The 18,001-nt window shown below is 35.2% G+C and overlaps 1 protein-coding gene across 5 annotated transcripts in view; it reads right to left on the bottom strand.

Moving 5' to 3' along the window:
* Positions 1 to 615: 615 nt before the first annotated feature.
* STXBP5 (syntaxin binding protein 5) overlaps positions 616 to 18,001 on the bottom strand; it is a 171,217-nt gene continuing 153,831 nt past the window's right edge. For all 5 annotated transcript variants that reach the window (XM_049654494.1, XM_049654496.1, XM_049654497.1 and 2 more), the window contains 2 exons: positions 7,818 to 8,038; positions 616 to 6,057 (listed from right to left, as the gene is read on the bottom strand). In XM_049654494.1, the coding sequence (XP_049510451.1) occupies positions 6,016 to 6,057; positions 7,818 to 8,038 (263 nt within the window). In that variant the 3' untranslated portion in view covers positions 616 to 6,015. The remainder of the gene's footprint in view (positions 6,058 to 7,817; positions 8,039 to 18,001) is intronic.

Here is an 18,001-nt window from a genome sequence, read left to right as displayed (position 1 = left end):
AATCCAAATCTGTATTTTAACAAGATGCCCAGGGGATTCCATACACACTACAGGCCAAGACGTGTTCATGTACAGCTAAGTACCTACCTCCTCAACTCTCACCCCCTACAAGCACCCTCACCCCATGAAGGGAAGGCGACTTTTACCAAAAAGCTCACTTAGTTAAGAAAAATACAGTTTGTCTTACTTGAAGTACTTGATTAACTTTATCTTTGCAAATGTAGAAATCTATTTTATCTACCATTTGCTTAGGTTTAACAAATGGATTAATTCCACAATTCAGAGAAAAAATTAAAACAGATTTTCCAGAAAAAAGGGCTTGTTTAGTTTCAGGAGAGATTAGAGTATTTTATTTTGCCCAATCAGAGCCCTTCAGCATAAAGAGACATTCATATACATATATATGAACATTTTCCAGAAACATTATAATACATTTTTTTAAAATACCAGCTTATCGGTATTTATTTACAAAAATATTTCATTACCTAATTTTAAACCTTTTGCTGTGATGACATTTTGTAAAGTACAGGAATGCAAAATAACTACAAAGTTTAACACATTTTTTAGTGTTAGCAATAGTGCTTTTCTGTTTTTGTTTAAAATGAAACAGTACACAGAGATTTTTTTTTTTACCGTATTTAAAATTCATACTCCAGCAATTACCTTTGAGATAGTTACTGGACTGAGCAAAATTAAAAAAAATAAAATAAAAAGTGCAGCAAACTGAAAACTGCCTGCGGGCACGGTTTAAGGTATACACAAGCTAGAGCTCTATACCAAGCATGCTTGCCCCCGAAGTGGACAATGTTAGAAAAACTTATCCTTGCTCTTTTTAATATTGTTTTGGTGATGCATTTACAATGAACCAATAGTATACCTAGAAAGAAATGTTTTTCTGGTTCTAACTATCATATTAAGCAGAGGTCACACCTAAAGTATCACAGTACCGTTTATTTACAAAAACAAAATAAATAAAAAATTTAAAACATGATTTACCCTCTTTGCATTGCTTTCTACTGACATGTTGAGTCTATGTTTAACTCCTCACATTGTCTTCAGTTGAAGCAAAGTTCAAACAACATGAAATACTTAGCAAAAGTATATTTAAAAAAATGAAATTCCCGAACAAATTGGATTCCATTGCCATTAGCCTATGTCCATTTTAAATGCCTGAACCAAACAACCTTCAATAAATGAATACTGACTTATTTACATCTCATACACTATAAAAATTTTAATAACTATGATCCTCATTGCAAAATACTGGCAAAACTGACATTCATGATTTTTCTGATGTAAAGAGTGCAATAAAAAGAGCAATCACATGTAGTCCTGGGCTGTACTCAATTTGTAAATGAATTGTGCTGAGTAATTTAAGACTGTATTAGTAACTGAAGAAAGCCATGTGAAAATCCTGATAATTGGGAAGTTATTAAAACCATTTAATTCAGCTGAGAAAGGTAAACTAAAGTTTTCCCTTTAATTTTTGTTGTTGTTGTTGTTGTTACAACCATTTTCTGTCCACAGAACCTTATTTAAAACTCCTGTGGCAGTAAGATCACTAATATTCGCAGGAAAAATAATCCCCATAGCACTTTACAAGAAATTGATCCGTGATGAAAAGTGTAATTAACAAAAGCTGTAAACAGTATCTTCACATTCATTTGCAAATGAAAAAAACTCACTTATGGGCATAAATTTCAATCCAAGAGAACAAACACTCTAAAAGGGAAAAGAAAAAAAGGAGGACACTTAAGATAGAGAAGTGCTCTTTTTCAAAGTAAATACAGATTAAAAAGTCTAGGAATATTGATCAAGTATCAAACTGATAAGGAACAAATTCTATAAACTACAAAATAAAAACCTTCATTGACAAAAATACATAAACTCTGTTTTCATTTTTGGAAATTTATTTTTAAAAAAGGTAGAAGAAAATACCTGGAAAACTATTTTAAATATATATATATTTTAAAACAATAGTTAAGGTAGGCATCCAACAGCAAGCTGCAGCTAGTGAGAAAGATCTTGCAATTATTGTTGTGGGCATTTTCCCCAAAGTAAAATTAATATTTGAAAATGCTCAATAGAGGGTTTTTTTTAAACCATAGTAATGATTTTCCTTCCTGTCAATGTGTGAAGACGTTTGAATAATGTATGATTCTTTAAAATTAATTGTATCTCGATATGAGATACCAATATTTCTTATTATAAGCGTAAAACATAACTTTTTGTATGGATAATATACATACTTTTTAAGTACTTCGACTTAAACTTAACAAGTTCACCATTTTTAAAATTAAAGAGTACATTTATAAAAATTTTATTTTAAAATTAAAAGTATATTCTCTAGCCATATGTATAAATATAACATGTTACTGTATGATCTTAAAACAAATCTGAAAGTGTTGCAATATTTAAGACCTAGAACACTGAAACATACAGCAAATGATCTTACTATTTTTTTTTAATTGAAAACTATATAAAGACCTATTAAAGGTTTTAAGACTATGATCAGTTTAATTATTTAAGGTGCAGCTAGCAGCATAGTCATGATTTTGGTATGTTTTATACATATGTATCACTTGATTTTAACTGAGAAATGTGGATTAACTGATAATAAAAAGTTTTCATTACCTAAAAAAGTGCAGAAAAAATTCAAGTTTAAAGTTCAGTGCTCTTTATTTTGCAAAAACAAATAAATGAAATCCCCAAAGTTAAAATGTAAAATAAATCTTTGCCACAAAAAATTTACCTTTGGATATAGCTTTTCTAATGTCATATGAGAAAATGCCTTAAGCAAAACATATATGGAATATGGAACTCAGGGTAAAACTTTGTACTCCGTGGGGTCTACCACGTGTTTTCCATTCCCTCAGCTGTCTCCCCACCACCCCCTGTAACCTAAAAATGTGGAACACTTTCAGACTTGTTTAAAACACTCACAAATCTACAGGAATAACTTCAGAGAAACCTACAATTAAGAAGTTCTAAGCAAAAGAAAAGCTTCTTTCTTTACTAGAAAGTACTGTATTTAAACTGGGATATACCACACATAACATAGACAGGTAGCAGCATTTTTTCACATCCATAAAGAAAATTGAATTAAGAAGTTAATAACAGCTCAGATCAATAACCATTTCTGGAAACACTCCGTACAAATGAAATGCAAACCCAGGGGATTAAGATGATGCAAAACTTCAAATGGATGTAATACACAGAATTTGTCAGAGTGTAAGATTTCAAATAACTTTTTAAGCAAATACATATGAATTTTAGCTTGAAGAGTGAACTGGATATATGGCACATATAGGCAAACAACTTCCTATTGACAAACTGCTAATCAATGAATACTTCAATGACTTTAGAGCCAACGACACATGAAACAAAGAATAATGTCCTCAAATGAGGATATGGAGGTATGGAGGAAGCACACACACATCTTTCACTTTTCTAATATTTTTGACTTTTTTTTTTTTTTTTTGGTTTATTTTCCTGAAATCCTGGCTTGCTGGTGACTGTTACTTTTTGCGCTTAAAAAGAAAAAAAATAGAGATGTTCTCTCTCAAATTACAATAAATTCCCTGGGTTAGTTATTACTGCAGACTGTCTCTTATCTACAGACTGAATCAAGTATAACTCAGAGAAGCTATTTCCTATTCTCAAAAATACTTCAAGCCTTCTAATCCTAAGTGAGTTTCTAGTTTGCTGTGCATAATCTGTAGATTAATTTAAAAATGAAATAAAATAACTCAAAATATTGATTTTAACATTTTCTTATAAAATCCATCTCCGATAAATGTATCTACTTCTCTATTTGAAAATAATTACAGGATTAGCTCATTTTATATACAACAGGAAAAATGACAGTAAAAATAAAGTTGATGTACAATTAACACAAAATAACACAGCAAATTAAACAGTTGGAGCTAATATGCCCTTCTACGAAATGGGGAATCGTCAGTTTATTACTTTACTTAACGCTTCTCAACTTCAAATCCTTTAACTGTTGATATAATTGAGGACACTCTTAAAACTGTACCTTTAAAAAGGGCCTAATACTTCCTGTGACAGATCATGGAACAACAGGTTTATTAGATAATACAGGATACAAATTAAGCCATCTGTAAACTCCTGAATGTTCATCATACTGCTGACATTAAACAGAAATATGTTATCTGTAGGTATTTTCTACAAATTCAGAAACTTTTGAAAATGACTTCTGAAATGTTTTGGCTTGATCAATTATCTCTATCACATATATTTAGTCCCTCCATAATGATATTTAAATTTTAATGTAAACTTTTGTATCCCATAGTGCACATTATAAAAATGTAAACATAAAAGCTTTATTAATGAAAATAACCAAGAGGAAAAAACGCCTAACAGACTGTGCGAAATTAAGGTGTTGTACATATACCTTTAATGATCCTATGGGATAGCAAAACAACCATCAAGTTTGCTATCAATTTGTGCTCTGATTCTCTCTTATGGAAAAAAAGAAAACTGTTTTAAGCAATTTTTTATAGAAGAAAATATTTAAATTTCATTAACAGTAAGTGTAATGCTTCTATTTTGCTCCTCCTTTGTTGCCTTAAGAACAATCAGTAATAATCTCAGATGAGCCTGCATTATGAGATTACTTCCTTCCAAGCCATCTCGTTCCTGTCTGCAATGCTCTTCTAGGAACCAATCATTTATTGTCCACTGATGGTCTCATTTGTATTATACTCCAATACAGAAATAATTTAGTTACCAAAATGCACATATTTTCCTTTCCTTTTGGCTTTTTAAAACCTTGAAAGGACATGTACAGATTTATAGTATATTTCTACAGAAAATATTTTGTAGGTCATCAGACTAGACTCTTATATAGATAATTATTGACAAGAGATGCTTGTAATTTTCCATGCGACAGCATGTGCACTAAGATTTAATTGGCTCATCACCTGAGTGTACTGGAACTGTTAGCAAATAAAGGGCATTTTAAAAAGGGAGCTGAGCATTTTAGTGAAATAAAGAAACATTTTTTTAAGCAATTTTAATTAAATAATGCAAAGGTACATTTGGTTAAACACTTTATAAAAATTCAAGCAAAATTAAAAATTTAGCCAATTTCAACATTTCTACAAAGGTAACCAGTAACTATTTTGGTCAAATCCACCTTTAGCTGAATTAATGAGAACAAGGACAAGGGACATTGAAGTATTCTCCTCACCACAATGGAGGTTTTTCTCACTTTCCACACTGTATAGCCACTACATGGAAACTCCCAGAATGATGAGCAGTTCAGTCATGCTCTACACTTTTCTTTTCAATGAAAAGTGATGTATCACCTTGTTTTGCTTTTGACAAAATATGGACTAAACACAAATATACAATAACAAGAATCCAAGAGTAGCCCATACACAAGTCAACTATGTGTATGTTTTTATTATTTAAAGCCCACCATTCAGCTTATCTGTCTAAAGATATGGTAACAAACAGTTTGTTTCTTTTTCACTAATGATACTGATGACCAGTCTGTTTAAGGAAGGGAAAGTCCAAGACAGCTGTTCATAATTCAGTCAGTGAGACAAACGTAACTATTTCAGCTTCAGGACCTCTGACTTATTGCCTCTCCCTCAAAGAGGTCAAACACTGAAGGCAGATACGACAGCACAAACTCTTTTGGCATATGCAAGTTTAATACAGGAATGATCCAGGAATAGTCCCTGCCAGGTCTCCTCGACATCCCCCTTTGTTTCTTCGTCTGTAACACGTGACCTGCTTAGTTCCCAAACCGTCACCTCAGAGCTGGCACACACCATAGACTCCACTTTGAGTGTCTGTGGACACTCCTCCTCAGTTAAAGCCACATGACTGAGGGAAAACAGTGCGTGATTGTGCTAGGAAAGAACAGTATCCAGTGACGAACATCCCTTTAATGTTAACTTTCCTAAAGTGAAATCGAGAAAATAAAAAAGGAAAATTCTTTTTCCTTCTGGCTGACGTTGTACTTAGTTGGATTTCTAGCTGTCAGAACTGGTACCACTTCTTGTCTTTGTATTTCAACATCATCTAGAGGGGAGAAAACACGAAAAACATTTTTAAAAAATGCCAGAATGACAACATTTATGTGATAAATCATTGCCATGTTTTTCCAAAATATATCATTCGGAAGGATTCTACAGTGTTACTATGTTGCTTACTTCAAATAATTTTATATAGAAAGCAGTAAGAACTGTTCCATTTAGAGGGAAAAAAAAGACCGTAACCATTAAGAACTGTAGCCTAGAAGGTCCTCTTATTTCTTAGAGATGTGACATAATTCAACTTTGGTTCAGTAGATTCTTTGGTGACCTAAGGTAATACCTTACAAATAAGGTAATTTTCAGTTCTCTGGTTTGAACTAAAAATGAGGCTAAAGAACATGGGGAATGAGAGGTTGGAAACACTACTCTTGCTCCCATCCGAAATTTCCTGAGCCCATAGTCTTGAGCCAGGCACTACACAGCAGTCTTTCCTGACACGACTTCATTTGGTTCTCACAACTTTATGGGTTAGAGATTATTATTTTCCTCATCTTATAAAGGAAGAAAATGAGGCTCATATGGGTTACCCAAGGTAACACAAAAGTGAAACTGGTATCTCAGCACACATAGTCTTATACAAGAACCCATGAGCTTAACCACCTCAATGTATTGTCTTCACAGACTCTTAAATACGGCTCACAAACAACATTTGGTACAAGGGAAAAGCTAACAGTTTGAGACAAAGCTCTTGGCTAAATATTTAGAGTGTGGATATTCTGAAATCAGCTCAAGGGTTATATGCATTAGAGATCGCAGTCAGATGCAGGGTTATGCCAACAAAATTCTTGACCTAGATTGAAGGTCATGAGCCTGTATCTGAGGTGTGTGTCAGCACTGTGAAAGCATCTCCAAATCTCTTTGAAGCCCTGGACAAATCTCTCCCAGGTCAAGTTACCTCTTTCATGCATTCCAGATGTCAGCATTCTTGAGCAAGGAAAAGATGACTTTTGAATGAAAGATTTAAAGAGCTACTGCTGATAGACTGGTTACTCAAATATAAAAATAATTTTAATAAGGTTTCTTCAGGTAACAAACTAAAAACGTCCTCAAGGCCTAGGCTAGGAACTCAATGTGTACAGCAGCCCAGTGGAAAGCATCAAGGACTGGCAGACTATGTGTCAAAATGAAGATGTAGAGTCTACCGAAGGGGCCTTTAAATCCAATTTTTTAAGTGTTATTATGCTGGCCAATAAAGCATATTTGTAAGAAGGCCAGCTAGGGGTCCCTTCTTAAAGTATGTTTCTAAGATCCACCACGATTCCTGAATTCATCAAGATGAATTCATTGTAAAAATCCATCTCATTAGCCCTCTGGATGAATTGGTCTACAGACAGATTTAGTATTGTCTACTTGAATAAAAATGGCTGCCAATTTTAGTTATTTAGATCTAAAGAATCAAGAGAAGCAAATGATTTCCTTTTCTAGAAATTAGTAGTAACATCTGAGCCTTCTGCATTCTCTAAAAACAGTTGCAAAGCCATTGGTTTTATTTACAAAATTTACAAAAAGCATGAAGGTGAGCAGGTTCCTTCAAAATTTATAAACTTCAGTAAGAGAACAAAGGCTACTGAGACATATCCTTGTCGTGGTTCCCTCTGGTGGCAAGAATCAGGAACTTGATTGTACAGAGAATAAATGAAAGTTCTCCTGAAGAAATATAATAGCTATTAAAAGAAAAAAAAAAAACAATTTTCATACTTGCTTCACCTAGATTATTTTGTTTAAATATTTGTCTGCTAGACATACCTCATGAGCATGTTTAGAAAACGAATCTGCACTAGACAACATAGCTGCGGTTCTTTCTTCCAGATCACCAAGCTTCTGCCCTCTTTCATCTAGGGCCAACCTGGCTCGTGCTAATTCACCGACGACTCCAGATGCCGCCCCTTTCACACCTTCGATGCCACCTGGGCCAGGGATATGCTGTGCAAGACTCCTTGAAGCCTTTCCTGAGGACGATTCTCCAACTGAATGATTTGATAAATGAAAGAGTAACTCAAGAAATGAAAATTTTATTTATATATATGATACTAGTATACATGATAACATTAAAACACAATTTTCAGGTTGACATTGACAACAAATTGAAATATGTATATATTCACTGTATGTTTTTCATTATAATGATTTTAATTTTTTAGGTTTTTAAACGTGTAAAAACAGAATGTACATTAATAGTGTCCTCTATACTAGTTTATGTCACAAAACTTGTGTAAAAAGGTACTAATAATTCTTTCTTGCAATGAATAATAGGTATACTGATACTAGTTTACATAACAGTAAAAATTACCTAGGTGTGCAAAAAATTAAAGATAAATTAAACATACAGATTTGATTTAGTTTCTTCCATGCTTTCTCATCCTTTAAATACTGTGCTTAGGTTTAGAAGTAGAGGAAAATGCAGAATTCATTTATTATTCTACTTTAGTCTTCAAAAGTTGTAGATACGCTGAATCTCTTTCTTTCTCTCCATTTATCTTGTCACTTACAAACAGACCAATTTTTTTCCCTTCAAAAGATCTCAGGAATTCACTGCTTCCTTTCCCTCCATAATCCAGACCTTGATTCCCTAATATCTAGGTTACTGTAAAAGTCTTACATTATGTTAAAGACTGAGGTCAGATTTCCCCTCTTCCCTCAGCATACATTTCTTTCGCTGGAAATATAATTCACATACCATAAAATTTGCCCCTGAATAATTCAGTAACTTTAGTTTATTTAGAAGGTTGTTTAACCACCATCACTATCTAATTCCTAAACATTTTCATGACTTCAAAAAAATAAATAAAACAAAAAAACCAAAACCAAAAAACAACCCCATCCTTATTAGGAGTCACTTTCCATTCCTGCTTCTTCTCAGTCCTTGGCAATCAACAATCTACTCAGTCTTTATAAATTTTACTATTCTGAACATTCATATAAATGGATTCATACAATATGTGGTCTTTGTATCCAGCTTCTTTCACTTAAAATAATGTTGTCAAGGCCCAACATGTTGTAGCACACATTGGTACTTCATCCCTCCTAATGACTGAATAATATTCGATTGAATGGATATATGACATTTTATCAGTTCATCAGTTGATGGACCTTTGAGTTGCTTCTACTTTTTGGCTATTATGAATAGCTATTAATGAACATTTGTACAAGTTTTTGTGTGAACATATATTTCAATTCTCTTGGGTGTACACCAAGGAGTGGAATTGTTGAGTCATGTTTTAACTTTGTAAGGGACTTTCAGCTCTCCAGAGAGATTACAGCATTTTTATATTTCTACCAGCAATGTAGGAGATTTTCAATTTCTCCACATTCTTGCAAACATTTATTTTAAATTTCTTAATGTTTTATTTATTTTTGAGAGAGAGAGCGAGCAGATACAAGCGGGGGAGGGGCAGAGAGAGAGGGAGACAGAATCGGAAGCAGGCTTCAGGCTCTGAGCTGTCATTGGAGGGCCCGACGACGTCGGGCTGGAATTCGTGAACTGCGAGATCATGACCTGAGCCAAAGTCAGACAGCTAATGGACTGAGCCACCTAGCTGCCCACCCCTCATGCAAACATTTATTATTGAACAGCTTTTCAATGACAGCCATTCTAGTGTGAAGTGGCATTTATCTGATTTCCACTTCCCTAATGACAAGTGATGATGTAGATCTTTTCATGTTTATTGGCCATTTGTATATTTTGTCTGGAGAAAAGTCTATTCAAACCCATTTAAAAACTGGGCTATTTTTCTTTTTACTGTTAAGTTGCGAGAATTCTTTATATATTTTATTTAAAAAAATTTTTTTTTTAATGTTTATTTATTTTTGAGACAGAGAGAGACAGAGCATGAACAGGGGAGGGGCAGAGAGAGAGGGAGACACAGAATCAGAAGCAGGCTCCAGGTTCTGAGCCATCAGCCCAGAGCCCGACGCGGGGCTGGAACTCATGGACTCACGGACCGTGAGATCATGACCTGAGCTGAAGTCGGACGCTTAACCGACTGAGCCACCCAGGCGCCCCTCTTTATATATTTTAAATATTAGACTCTTACCAGATTCCAGATATGTCACATATAGGATTTGTAGTATTTTATTACTATCTGTGGGTTGTCTTTTCATTTTCTTTTTTGTTTTTTTTTTTTTTTTTTTTAAATTTTTTTTTAACATTTATTTATTTTTGAGACAGAGAGAGAGAGAGAGAGAGAGAGAGAGCATGAATAGGGGAGGGTCAGAGAAAGAGGGAGACACAGAATCTGAAACAGGCTCCAGGCTCTGAGCTGTCAGCACAGAGCCCGACGCGGGGCTCGAACCCACGGACCGTGAGATCATGACCTGAGCGAAGTCGGACGCTTAACCGACTGAGCCACCCAGGCGCCCCGTCTTTTCATTTTCTTGACAGCGTTCTTTGATTTTTAATTTTAATGAAATCCAATTTATTTTTTTCTTTGGTTGCTTGTGATTTAGATGTCACATCTAAGAAACCGCTGGCTAATCTAAGGTCACAGAGATTTATACCGATGCTTTTTTCTATCACTTTTACAGTTTTAGCTCATACATTAAGGTCACTGATCCATTTTGAGTTATGTATGGTATGAGGTGGGGAAACAACTTTATTCTTTTGCATGTGGATATCCAGCTGTCCCCACCATCTGTTGAACAGACCATTCTTTCACCTTTGGATTTTCTTGGCATTCTTGTAGAAAACCAATTAACCATATATGTATGGACTTATTTCTGGATTCTCAATTCTATTCCATTGATCTATATTACCTGTCCTTATGCCACTACTGCACTATCTTGATGATTATAGCTTTGTAGTAAATTTACAAATTGAAACGTGTGAGTCCTCGATCTTTTTTCTTCTTTAAACAATTTTTGTGTATATGTGGCTGTTTTGGATCCTTTCCATTTCCATGTAAATGTTAGGAACAGTTTCTTTCTTTCTTCAAAAAAAATAGTTGCGATTTTGACAGGGATTGTGTTGAATGCACAGATCAACTTGAGGAGCATGGCCATCTTCCCAATATTAAATCTTCCAATCCATGAACACAGGATGTCAATCCACTTAGCTATGATTTAATTTCTTTAAATGATGTTTTTAAGTTTTTAGTGCATTTTACACTTCTTTTGTTAAACTAGTCCTAAGTACTTTATCTTTTTTGATATTATCAGAAATGGAACTGTATTAAATTTTCAGTTTCTTCACTGCTAGTATATGAAGAAAAGCAATTGATTATTTACATTGATCTTGTACCTTGCAATCTTGCTGAACTTGTTTATAATTTATATATACATATATAACATATATATAAAAATATAAAACATACACATATAGAAAATATATATAACATATACATCAATGTATATAACATATACATATATATGTGTATATATATATAGATTCCTTAAAATTCTCTATTTGTAAGATTAGTCATCTACAAATACAGACTTTTGCTTCTTCCATTCCAATATGCATGCCCTTTAGTTCCTTTTCTTACCTAATTGTCCTGGTTAAAGCTTTTAGTACAAGGCTAAAAAGAAGAGCTAAAACCCTTTGAATTTCCATCTAAAGTTTAGTATCAGTTACAAAATTTGGGGGGGGGGTGTTGATAAGGACTTCATTAAGTGTATATTTGCGTGTGTATACATACATCAGTTTTGGGAGAATTGATGCCTTTTACTGAATCTTTTTTTTTTTTTTTAATATTTATTTTTGAGACAGGGAGACAGAGCGTGAGTGGGGGAGGGGCAGAGACAGAGGGAGACGCAGAATCTGAAACAGGCTCCAGGCTCTGAGCTGTCAGCACAGAGCCTGATGTGGGGCTCAAACCCACGAACCGTGAGATCATGACCTCAGCCAAAGTTGGATGCTCAACCGACTGAGCCACTCAGGTGCCCCAAGAATCTTTTAATGCATGAACATAGTATATTTCTCCTTTTATTTGGGTCTTTAACTTCTTTCAACAAACTTCTATAATTTTCTATTTTTCCCATAGAGGTCCTAAACATCTTCTGTTAAGATGCATATCTAAGTATTTGACCTTTTTTTTTTTTTTTTTAAATATGATTGTGGTAGGTAGAATAATGTCCACCACTCCTCTCAAAGATGACCATAATCTAATTCCTGGAACCTGTGATTGTTACCTTACATAGGAAAAGGAAGTTTGTTGATATGATTAAGTTAAGGACCTAGAAATAGATTATCCAGGTAAACCCAATGTAATCACAAGCAAAGAGCTTTTCCTAGCTATGGGCAGAGAGAGAGATGTGGCTTCAGAAAAATAGATAAAACAAAGTTGCTATCTTTGATCCTTTAGGGCGATTACATCCTCTTATCCTTTGTTATCTTCTTTTTTTTTCTTTTCTTTTTTATTTTTATTTCTGATAGTGTTTACTTGTGCCTTCCTTTTTTCTTGCTCAGTTTCACCAGAAATTTATCAATTTTATTAGATTTTTAAAGAATCAACTTTTGGTTTGGTTGATTTTTTCTACTGTATATTTATTTACTAAGTCATTACTGTCTTATTATCCTCTATTTTCTTTGGTTTATTAAATGCTGTGTTTTCTATCTTTTTGAGACGGCTGTTCCGTTCACTCACTTTCATGTTTTCTTTTCCTAATATTGTATATATACTAATCAATATATACATTTTAAGTGTTTATTTATTTTTTGAAAGGGAGAGAATACAAGCAGGGGAGGGGCAGAGAGAGAAGGAGACACAGAATCTGAACCAGGCTCAAAGCTCTGAGCTATCAGCACAGAGCTTGACATGGGGCTTGAACTCATGAACTGCGAGATCATGACCTGAGCTGAAGTCGGACAATTAACTGACAGAGCCACCCAGGCGCCACTATAAATATCAATATTACTTTAGATGCTTACCAATGATTATGAATTGACACATGGTTTATTCAAAACTGTATTAATTTTCAAACGTGGCATTTAAAATTAGCTTTGTTACTAATTACAAGCATAACTGCATTGTGATTAGGTCACAAACAATTAACTTCAATCCTTTGAAATTTAATTTTAAAAAAACTGTCTAACACATGGTCAACTTAAAAAAAACAAGTTTTTAAAATATAAGTTTCAAACATAAAGGAAAGTACAAGAACTGTATAATAAACATCCATATACTCATTATCTAATTTTGGTAATAGGTAACATTTTTTGACATATGAGTGTCTATATGTAAAATTTTTGAATATTTAAAATTCATTATAGACATTATGACCTTTTACTCAAAATAATTCAGCATACATCTGTAATTTCTCTACAAATACATTTTATGACCATTCTGTCTGTGCTTAAAAATCATGTATTCTGCAATGTTCTGTATCTCTTCATTAGTTTTAATTTCATTAATTGTTTTGTTCATGCCTTCTATATCCTTTACTGACTTTACTGCTGTCTGCTTTTGTATCTCAATCAATAGGCATATTAGCAGTTCCCACTATGATTGGGAAATGGTCTCTCTCTTCTAGTAGTTATATGATTTTTTAAAATATATTTTTTAGTGAAATTATAAGGTATGGGGCACCTGGGTGGCTCAGTCGGTTGAGCGTCCAACTTCGGCTTGGGTCATGATCTTGCTGTCCATGAGTTCAAACCCCGTGTGGGGCTCTATGCTGACAGCTTGGAGCCTGGAGCCTGTTTCAGATTCTGTGTCTCCCTCTCTCTCTGCCCCTCCCCTACTCATGCTCTGTCTCTCAAAAATAAATATTAAAAGAAATATATAAGGTGCACTCAATGAATGCACAAAACAGATGGGATAAATAGAAAACACATAAAGGATGGCAGACTTAAATATAAATAACCATAGTAATTATGCCCTTAATTTAAAAGGCAAAGATTGGGGTGCCTGTGTGGCTTCACTTGGTTGAGCATCTGACTCTTGACCTTGGCTCAAGTCATGACTTCACGGTTCATAAGATGTGTCAGGCTCTGTGCTGGTGGCATGGAGCCTGCTTGGGATTCTTTCTCTCCCTCTATCTCTGTCTCTCCCCTGCTTGTACACACACATACTCTCTCTCTCTTTCAAAATAAATATTAAAAAAAAAGAAATTATAACATGCATCCTTAGCTTATTAAAAGCTGTTAGATACTCTTAAAAAATCTCTTTAAAAATGCGTCATCTCAGATCACCTTAAATTCAATTACTCTTTGTGACTCTCCTGATTTTATATGATTTTTTTGTGTATTTATGTATTTTTTATGAGTGTACTATTTTTCTTTGTGTTTGTATATGTGTATACACATAAGACTTTGCTTTACAGTTGTAAAGATTATATTCATTATATTTATGCATGAACTTATTACTTTCTTTCCAAAACATTGTTTCCTGCATCTCTGACATTCCATGGAGGATTAGTACAGCCTTTAGAGTTTCCTTTAGTGTGGTGGCAAGTCTTATTCATTTATTCCCCTAAAAATGTCTCATTCCTGAAGGCTATTTTCTTTGAGTATAGAAATCTACATTAAGTACTGTCTTCTGTCAACATACAGAAGATCATCCCATTATCTTTGGCTGTTGAGAAATCAGTGTATAGCTTGTTAAAGGATACCTCATTTTCTTCTAGCCACCTCAAATATTTTCTTTTTTGTCTTTGATATACTCTATTTTCATGTGACATATATAGCTGTGAATTTTTTAAAAAATATCCTTGGAATTCATTAGGTTTTTTGACTGTGTGAATTGGTATCGTCTATCAATTATTAGAGATTTCCAACCATATGTCTTTATATATTGCTTCTTCTTCACATTCTTTCCTCTTTCTTTCTTGAGAAGTCTAAACACTTGTTAGAACTTCTCACTGCAACTTCTATTTCTTTTATCTTCTTTGTATTTTACATCTTTTTGGTTTCTCTGTGCTACATTCTGGATCATTTATTTTGCCTATTTTCAAGCTATGTAATTCTCTCCTCAGTTGTGTAAAACTTGTGGTTAAATTTATCTACTCAGCTTTTAATTTCTGTTTTTGAATCTTTCAGTTCTAGAATTTCATTTTAGTTTATACATTTGTTGTGTTGATTTTTATAATTTTCAGTTATCTGATAAAATGTTCAGGCATGGTACTTATGCTTATAAACATAATATACATAACTATTTTATAGTTTGTGTCTGATAATTATAATATTTGAAGTACCTGTGATTCTGTTTCTGCTTTTTCTGTTTCATTGTTCACGGTGTTGGTCACTAGTGTTGCTGGTTAACTTGGATGACATATTTGAAAATTATTTCTAGAAATAATTTGAGGATTTGCAATATGTAACCTTCCATTAGAGAACATTTTCATTTGCTTTTGCCAGATGTTGAGCACTTGAGCAGTCTGAAAAAATACTTAAATACGGTTGAAAGTTTTCTGGTACACTCAGATAATTTAAAGCTAATCTGTCTGTGTGTAGGAGGGCTAATTTATTTCCAGATCACCTTTAGTCTTAAGCTGTGGCCTTTTGGTTCCTTTCAAAGAGAAGTTGTTTAATAAGATCCCCAGTCTTGAGAGGAGTGAAGATGGCAGAGAAGTAGGGGCACCCTGAGCTTTCCTTGTCCCTCAAACACAGCTGTACTGAGTCAGATCACCTGGAATACCCAAGAAATTGATCTATGAACTGGCAGAAGGATCTCCATGGTTGGAGGGAGACAGTGTGGCAGGTGCGTGGAAGTGAACTGGGGGAGAGAAAAATGGTGGTGCATGGAGGAATCCTTTCCATGGAGGACAAAAGGGAGAGAAAGAGAGAGGGGTTGAGACAGTGTGACACTGGGTTTGCACGAGAGGAAAACCATTCTGGACCATGGACTGGGGAAGGAGTGTCACAGGTTTTTGTTTGTTTGTTTGTTTGTTTTTGCAAACAGCACACGGAGCTCACACTCTGAGGTTTTTGAAGTGTGCAACTTTCTCCAGAGCAGAGTTGTGGTGCACGTTCCCGGGGAGAAGGAGGGAGCTGGCCCCGGAGTACACAGCGTGGTGTAGGGATCTCCCGAGCTGGGCGCACTGGGAGAGAACAGTCCCCTTCTTGGACTACTTTTGGAAGAGGTTATATTGCTTCTCCAAGGACAAAAGACCTGTAGGCACCAGCAAAAGGCCTTTTCATCAGCAGGGGACAGAGGTACACCCAGAGGGCATATAACCTTGTTGCTGCTTTTAGTGGTGCTGCACCATAGATTCCGTGCACTGTGCAGGCATGGGATTGTCTTTCGGAGACAAGGGACATCGGACGCAGCATGGAGAGGCTGCAGTGCCAGATCCTTTAGGATTTTGAGTTCTGAATCCCAGGTGTGTGCCAAAGAAAAACGCAGGACAGCTGTGGTGCAGGGTGAGCTGACTGCCCTTGCTATTCTGTGAGGGTTGCCTGAACATCAGAGAGTGTGAGATCCCCTATCTGGGGACAAGAGACTGGGTGGTGTCATTACCCCCAAAACACCAACTCAGTGGGACATCAGAGAGCAACACAGTGGCCACCAGTGGAGGTGGGACCAGTTTACACCAGACCCCAACCCCCTGTGCCTGGCCACTGTTCATTTACTGGGGCAAGACAGTGATTCTGAGCCAATCAATGCAGCAGGCCTCTCCTCCAGGAGACCAGCACAGACAGCACCCCCCTGTACCAAGTGCACTGAAAATGAGGTGCTTCAATACAACATCTGCAGATCTGATGAAAACAGGACCAGGCTTACTTTTTTTTTTTTCTTCTTCTTTTTTTTTTCTTTTGGAATCAGGCTCATAGTTTTTTGTTTGCTTTTTTCCATTTCCTTTTCTCTTTTTTTATTGGATCAGTTTTTTTTCTTTTTTTTTTTTTTTTTTTTTCTTCTTTTTCTTCCTTTTTTCACTTCCTTTTCTTTGGAATCAGGCTTATAATTTTTTCATTATCTGTTTTTTTTTCCCATTCCTCTTCTTTTCCTTTTTGGGATCAGGCTTTTCCCCCCTTATTTTTCAGGCTTATTTTAACAAACAATTCAAAGCACACCTAGTTAAAGGCCCAAGTACTCCCCACTGCAGGTAAGGAGGAGTCCTATAGAGGACTGACCAGTGGGAAAGAGCAGCCAAAACACAACAGCAGAGTGCACACAGCATATACCAGAAAAACTTCCTGAAGTGCTAGGCCCTGGACAGTATATGACCCCTTTATAATACAGCATTACTCTCAGATACAGGTAACATAACATACTTTCAAAACATGCAAAAGACAGAAACTAAGCCAAAATGACAAGATGGAGAAATTCTTCCCAAAAGAAATGTTGAGAAGAAATCACAGCCAGGGACTTACTCAAAACAGAGATAAGCAATATATCTGAACAAGAATTTGGAACAACAGTCATAACACTACTAGTGGGCCTGAAAAAAGCACAGAAGACACAAGAGAAATCCTTGCTACAGAGATCAAAGACCTAAAAGCTAGTCAGGCTGAAAGAAAAATGCTGTAACTGAGACGCAAAACCTACTCTATAGAGTCATGATGAGGACTGAAGAAGCAGAGGAGAGGATAGGTGATAAAATTATGGAAAATAATGATACTGAAAGGAAGAGGGAAAGAAAACTATTAGATCACAAGGGGAGACTTAGGGAACTTAGTTATTCCACAGAGTGAAACAGTATTTGTATTATAGGAGTCCCAGAAGAAGAAGAGCAAGAAAAAGGGCAGGTTTATTTGAGCAAATCTTAGCTGAGAACTTCCCTAATCTAGGGAAGGAAACAGACATCCAAGTCCAAGAGGCACAGATGACTCACCTTAAACAAAACAAAACAGAACAACAGGTCAACACCATGACATATCACAGTGAAACTTGCAAAATACAAAGATACAGAGGGAATTCTGACAGCAGCTAGGGACAAAAGGTCCTTAACCTACAAGGGTGGACACATAAGGCCAGAAACAAACCTGTCCGTTGAAACTTTGCAGGCCAGAAGGGAGTGGCAGGAAATATTCCATGTGCTGAATAGGAAAAATA

This window comes from Panthera uncia (genome assembly GCF_023721935.1).
Source record: "Panthera uncia isolate 11264 chromosome B2 unlocalized genomic scaffold, Puncia_PCG_1.0 HiC_scaffold_24, whole genome shotgun sequence".
Lineage (NCBI taxonomy): Eukaryota > Metazoa > Chordata > Mammalia > Carnivora > Felidae > Panthera > Panthera uncia.
This window is presented reverse-complemented; position numbering and strand designations above follow the sequence as displayed.